The 6,520-nt window shown below is 52.7% G+C and overlaps 1 protein-coding gene across 3 annotated transcripts; it reads right to left on the reverse strand.

Moving 5' to 3' along the window:
* Positions 1 to 1,129: 1,129 nt before the first annotated feature.
* On the reverse strand, positions 1,130 to 4,965 carry ZBTB25 (zinc finger and BTB domain containing 25). Of its 3 annotated transcripts, none has more exons than XM_074820967.1 (3): positions 4,846 to 4,965; positions 3,985 to 4,166; positions 1,130 to 2,785 (listed from the first exon to the last, which is right to left on the reverse strand). In XM_074820967.1, exons 2-3 carry the CDS (start codon positions 4,155 to 4,157, stop codon positions 1,648 to 1,650), a joined length of 1,311 nt encoding a protein of 436 aa, XP_074677068.1. In that variant the 5' UTR covers positions 4,158 to 4,166; positions 4,846 to 4,965; the 3' UTR covers positions 1,130 to 1,647. The 3 variants fall into 3 exon arrangements, with proteins under 3 accessions (XP_074677068.1, XP_074677067.1, XP_074677066.1); XM_074820966.1 differs by lacking the exon at positions 4,846 to 4,965 and adding an exon at positions 4,248 to 4,661; XM_074820965.1 differs by lacking the exon at positions 4,846 to 4,965 and having other exon boundaries at positions 3,985 to 4,662.
* Positions 4,966 to 6,520: the final 1,555 nt, after the last annotated feature.

Genomic DNA, 6,520 nt, shown 5'->3' on the forward strand with positions numbered 1-6,520 from the left:
GAGGAGCACTCAGTCTAGCAGACATGCACACACCAAACCGCAGCGTGCATTTTGTAACATCATCTGGGCAGGCTCAGAGGCTGTTTGTTTTTCCCCTTTGTCTTAAAACACAGTTTGGCAGCCCTCAGTGGCCAATCCATCCCCTGGAGTGTGCAGCTCCCTGCCCAGGAGAAGCAGCAGCCGCCCTTACAAAGACCTCAGATGGTCTTTTAATTCGGCAGCAATTTAATTGCAGCTCTTGCTCCAGGACAGTTTCAAAGAGAGCTCAAGGGTCCTGACTACAAAGAGCTTTGGAGCAGGCATTTTGACAATAAACTGTTCTCACCATTGTTCAGGCTCCCCCTTTCCGAAGGCAATGACTCAACTCCACCAGGACTGGCAGGGAGCCTCCAGCTTCTCAAAAACTGGGTAATGAGATTACGGGAGCAGCTCACAAGGCTTTTGCTCTTCACTGCAAAAGAAACCTCTGTGCTGTAAAAACTTTGTGCGCCTCTTTGGGGACTTCTCATTAAGAGCATCTCTTGAGGGGTGGGTTGGAGACCATATGGTAGGAAGCCTGGAGTATCTCAGGTGAAAAACTAGAGGGACAAAATACAAATACAAGAAGAACACGTACAGTTTTAAACCCCTCTTGGGTAAGTTACTACTCTTCAGGTATCAAGTAATGACAAATGAAAGGCAAAAAGTTGGCATTTTACCACTTTATGGTGGCTCCACAAGCAGAGAAGAAATAACACGTTATATGTTTGCTCTTAGCAAATATATAGATTGCAATATTTAAGAATGTATTTGCTCTAAGCTGTTTATAGAATCAGAAATAATTTTCACTGAGAAAATCCGTGTGTTGTACTTAATCCTGTAAAGACTTAGGTCATTCGTCCTTGCAGAGAAAATGGTCCAATAGTGGGACGTGGTCTTAGAGGGGCATCAAAACTTGTCTCGGCTCATGCAGTAGCGGTTTGCGAGGGAGGAGTAGGAATGAGGAAAAACACATGCAAACCCCTTGAGTCTAAAAGTAAATTTAAAAGATTGTACTGACAAGGACTCCAGGGCTTGTCAAAGTGAAGGTTACCACCCCTACATCAACGCCGCCAGCTCCCTCGAAAAGACCAGCCTGGTGGCTCCCGCATGTATTTATGCAGAGATTTATTAACTGCAGTTATACAACACGAACTTCAGGATTCATCTCCTTGAGATATTTATTTTAATTAAAAACAAACTGTTTGGGAAACACAATACATATTTCCCTCTACATTTCCCTCCATCTAGGTTCAGAAGAGCAATTCTACAGGATACAAACAGTCCTAGGCACTGCACAGTGTACTAGACGATGCTTAAACCTCACACCCAGCAATACAGTCTTAACTCTAGTAAAGCAGAGCAGGAGTAAGTTTACATTTACGAAAAATGTAACTGAGTTACATGGAGGCTTCCAAGAAGGACTTAGATGGGAATTAGCTTGAGTTTAAAAGTTAAGAGAAGTAAAAAAGCAAGTACACAAATCGAAGTATGCAGTTCTTCACAGTTATCTCAGAGGCGACGGGAATGGAGCTTGAAGAAAATCAGCTGCAGAGAGCAGCCGCTTACTAAGCGGAAAATGCCAAAATATCCAGAGTTTCAGCATCTAAAGAGTACACAGGGGGAGAACTACTCTACCAGGATTGTATCAACGCTTTCTTGGATGAGATCCGACTCCAGTATACATTCATCTAAGTGGTCTTGGGATAAGCTGGAGCTCTTCCCCACGCTCTCGCTGTCACAGTAAGGATGAAACCTGGGGGTCACGGGGCTCTCCAGCCGCTGGCAGCGGCCATATTTGTGCTGTTTCCCCCTATGTGTGTACATGTGTTCGAGCAGCTGGCTCTTCCGGAAAAACGTGCGGCCACAGATGGTGCAACTGATTTTTCTCTTTCTTGAGAAAGAAAAGTTACAGTTCAACTCCACCGGCTCATGGTCCTTGGAGATGAGGGAGAGCTGGCCGATCTGTAGAGGCTCCAGGTCGCTGCAGCCCGGATGCTCCAGTGGATGCTCATCCTCCTTGAGGAGGAAGGCTCCGAGCCGGTGGCCATCCCCAGCCTCCCTGTCCTCAGCCAGAGGCTGCACCTCCCCCAGGTCGCTGCTCTCCAGGATGGAGGCCGGCACGCCGAACGGCAGCGAGCCCGAGACGTGGGTGTGCAAGTGCTGTCGCAGGCCCCCCCGGGAGTCAAACCGCTCCCCGCAGTAGTGACACAAGTGCACCTTGAGGCTGGCCTTAGCAAAGATGGAGCTGGCTACCTCTGGAGAAGGAGGGGTGCAGCTCTGGGACACCATGGGCTCCGAGTCGCACCTCTCCTGCTTTATGGAGACCGAGAGCTTCGGACGCTCTTCTGCCGGCTTGGTGAGAGCAGGGGGCTGAGCAGAGGGGCGAGCGACCTGCTGGTCCAGGGAGCTGTCGTCCAGGCCAATGGCCAGAGAGAGCTGCAGCTGCGGGTGGTCACCCTGGGCAGCAGACCTGCTGCCCGCCTTGGGCAGACTCTCCTTCACTCCCAGGCGTTCCTTCACCGGTTTGTGCGCAGTCGAGATCTGGATCCCGTACAAGTTTGACGACTGGACCGGCTCTGGGGAGAACACTTGGTTCATCTCGATCGCGATGTGGGAGAGGTGGTCCGCGTGGAGAAAGCGGATGCCCTCCTCCAGTCGGCTCTGGCTGACGGTCTGCTTTGGTCCCTTCCCAGTGTACATGATATGCAACAAGTAACTAAATATGTCAGGCTGGATGTCTGTAGGCTGAATCTTTATGCATTCGCTGCAACAAGACAGATGATTAAGAACATACAGGGCTCCCAAATTACAGTTCTGATCCATTACCTGACCATTCATTTGTGCTGCCGTTTGCTGTTGGAGCGTGTGCGCTGCTGCCTGCCTCCCAGCTCAGGAGCAGCGCTCCCCGCCAAGACCTGCAGAAGTTTGCACAGCAAAGTGCCTGAGCGTGTATTTATCCCTGTGATTATAAGGACCGTGCGCACAGCCGCAGCCAGGGACGGCAAGAGTGGCAGCTCCCGGTCACCCCGTCACTCGCACGCACGGCACCGCAGCGATGCCACGCAAGCTGCACATCACCGGTGTGTGCCACTCCGACAATACGAGGCAAAGAATATTTGTGTGTTTAAGTAATATAAATTCAGCTGTCGCTACTGCGTAATCTTTATGAGCTTTGCACTTAAGTGTCAGTCAACAACACCTATCGGAAAGGAAGTTAACTGATCTTCTCACTTCCAGCCGAAGAGCTACGTGGCTGATGGCCAGCGATTATCTTGCAGAGGTTCTGGGGGCCACGACCCTCAAAGAGGAAAGGGAATGGAGAAGGGTTTAATCGATTACAAGCAGCAAGCTCCAGGTCAGAGGCGAGATTAGACCTTGGCACCGCCGTCGTTATACCTGCAGAACCGCTTCTGGCCCGGCCGGGTGAAGCATATGAACAGCAGCTTGAAATGAACCCATTATCTCAGTCTCGGCCCTTATCTGCAAGGGGCTGAAGCGCAGAGCTGTGATAAGGCTACGGCTTCTCGATTGCTTCAAGCCCGTGGATCCTGCCAGAAGGGACAGTCCCACCCAGCAAGCTTGCCTACAAGCTAGTGCAAAGCAATGGACACGCTGTGTGTAGGCAGGAGGTACCTGGGTATCCCTAGACTGCAAATCTGGGAGGGTCTCACTGCAGGAGGACTGTGGTACTTACAGGTTTATTTTCTCTGGTTACACAAATGTCTCATCTCCAAAATGCGGGGCCTGATGTTGGCGTACGCTGACTAAGAGGGTGGTTTTAAAGGACAGCACATTCTGGACTAGGAATGTTTAAGAGCCAAGGCATGTGCTGGGTTAGGAAAATAATCCCAGGCCATCTGACATCCCCACTTACGCTCTTTTAGACTTTAATACCTTTAGAAAGGGGAAGAAGCAGAAAGTTGAGCCGAGCGGTTAAAAGGTAGGAGAGCTGTGTGTCCTTACCTCGTCTGATGAATAAATATCATCTTAAAATAGTTTGAAAAAGCAGCGAGCACCGCTCTGTGGGCTTTGAAGTAAACATCTCCAATGGCAACTGTGCAGTCACACAGAAAACCAAACTCCCGCTGCATGTTCAGCTGCTGGAGGAGGAGGACGCTGTGGCCGGTCGTATCCATGGCGTGTGCCTGAGAGCAAGGGAACGAGATGTTCAGCATGTTCAGGAGGAAATCCCCCAGCTCCCGAAGGCTCAGAGGTGGGTTTCTCACCACGGACACAAGCCCGGCACGGAGCAGGGCCTCGCAGGGCCTCTTCCCTCCTCCAGACGGTCCCTGCACCCCGAGTTAATAATTTCTCCTACCGAGACCACCCAAACCCACGTTCAATGAGCTCAAAACCTATCCGGGACTTTTCGCTGTGCCAGCTACACGCAGAGCCGTTTCTGCTACAAATCAACTACTCCCCGTGGGGTAAAGCACTAACTTTAAACCTCGCTCGCGTTTTGGCTCAGCCCTCGGCTCGTGTTTTCTCCCGCCCCGCGCTCGCCACCGCTCCGCGCACAGAGGGAGCCCTGTGCCACCCAACAAAGCCCCCGTTGTGCCGGCCGGCCCCGCCCCGCCAGCGGCCCCTTTGCAAATAAATGCTGATATTTGCTATTGTTTCAGCTGAAAATTATTGCGCGGGGAAGGGGGGGGGGGGGGGAGCAGCAGTGGGAGGCGGTGAGCGCAGCCTCCCCTAGAAGCATAACCAGCGCCCTCCCCCCCTTCCCTTCCCTCCCCTCCCCTCCCCTCCCCTCCCCTCCCCTCCCCTCCCCTCCCGGCTCAGCCCGGCCCCCCGCGGCTCCCCCGCGCCCGCGCAGCCGCTTACCCCCGCGGAAGCGCAGCGCTGAGCGCGGCTCGGCACCGCCCGCCCCCGCTGCCAGCCCGGCGGATGGGGTGGGCGCTGCCCCCCCCGCGCTTCCTGCCGCCGCCGGTGGGGGCCGAGGCGGACGGAGCTAAACTAAATTGAGCTGGGCTGAGCTGAGCCGGGCTGGGCTGGGCTGGGCTGAGCGCGCTGCCTCCCCCCTTGGCCTGAAAGAAGGGAGCGCGGCCCCTGCGCGTTTGCTGCGCGGCTGCTGCGCGGCCCGGCGTTGAGGTGGGCGCTGCGCTGCGCGCCCGCAGCCCCCGAGGGAGGGACCGCGTTCAGCCCCGGGTGGGATTTTTGCGGGGGGTTGTTTTCCTCTGGGCTGCCGGAGAGCTCACCCCGGGCTGGGGGGCTTTGCTTCTTCAGTTGCCCCGTGGCAGCGTCATCTGCTGAGCTCCTCAGTTCTTGGTGTAAGGGGGTTTTGTTGTTGTTGATTTTTATTTTTTTTTAAACAGAAAAATCCTCTGTAACAGGCACCTCCCCGCTCTGCCTGCTCATGGAAATGGACATGAAGATACAATCTGGCTTTTTCACCACTGTCTGTGGCCTAAGTGCTTTCTTTAACCACCAGTGAATCCTGTGGACACACCATTTCTCTCTCAGGCCTCCTCCAATCTCTTATTAATTTTTAAACCAGGGGTTATCTTGGGTCAGGCCCAGCTGGGTGCAGCAGGGCCCGGCAGGGGAGGGGGCACAGGCAGGCAGTGCCAGCTCCTCCTGGAGTGTTGTCCTGAGCCGCAGCCTGCGCTTTGCTGTTCAATAGAAGCTCTGAGGCCTCTTTCCCACGAATTTTATCGAATTGCTTTCTGAACCTGCTTAAACTTCCAGTCCCCACAGCCTCCTGCTGTCACCAGGTTAATTTGATGTGCACAGGTTGTTTTTTGGCTGGAAAAGGCAGTGAAAGTCGCCGTTCGCCTGCTTTCATCATGTCTTTAGTGCAGTTTCAGAAATCTATCACGCCCACCTCCTCGGTGGCATCTCTCCTGGCTCGGGGCCTCTACAGAAGACGTTTGGTGCCTTGGATCATCCCTCTTGGTTTTCTCGAAGCATTTGATACTTTGCAGTTCATTTTCCTATTGCATTCCCGTAATTGTGATTTTTTAATTGGGCTGTTCCTGAATCTTTATGGGCAAATAATGCCCCTGGCCCCCCAGAATCCAGCAGTTTATGGGGCTGTTTCCAGCGGTGCCTCGAGGTGGCCTGAGCCTGGGTGGAGGATGGAGACGGGCCGAGAGAAGACAAAGCGTAGGCTCCAAAGCATTTTGCTTCAATCAGTGTTTGCTGCTTATCCCACTGACCAGTACAGCTTTCTCTTTTCCGTTGCTCTATGTTTTATTTCTTCTACTTTAAATAAAAAGCTCACAGGGCTCGGGGACCATCGTTCCTTCCTGTGTTTGCGCAGCAGCAGGGTTGAGAGTCAATGGAGCTATAATCCTGCTGCTCCTATAAATATCGGTAGCTGCTTTTCTTCCCCAAAAAGGTTGGCAGCAAGTGGCTCAAGGTTTTGTACTCTGGCCCGGGTTATTTAACATATTTATTAACCTGCGTACAGAGTGAGTTGCTATTTGCAGATGGCATGTTATTTATTTAAATGATTAATTATTTACATGTTATTTAGGTTGACTCTGGTCCAAAGAGG

Source organism: Strix aluco, chromosome 4, assembly GCF_031877795.1.
Source record: "Strix aluco isolate bStrAlu1 chromosome 4, bStrAlu1.hap1, whole genome shotgun sequence".
In the NCBI taxonomy this organism is placed as follows: Eukaryota; Metazoa; Chordata; class Aves; order Strigiformes; family Strigidae; genus Strix; species Strix aluco.

Coding starts and splice junctions, on each gene's coding strand:
- ZBTB25 (XM_074820965.1), bottom strand. CDS start 4,196: ATGCTGAACATCTCGTTCCCTTGCTCTCAGGCACACGCCATGGATACG. Junction 2,786..3,984: donor ATATTTATTCATCAGACGAG/GTAAGGACACAC, acceptor GTCTTGTTGCAG/CGAATGCATAAAGATTCAGC.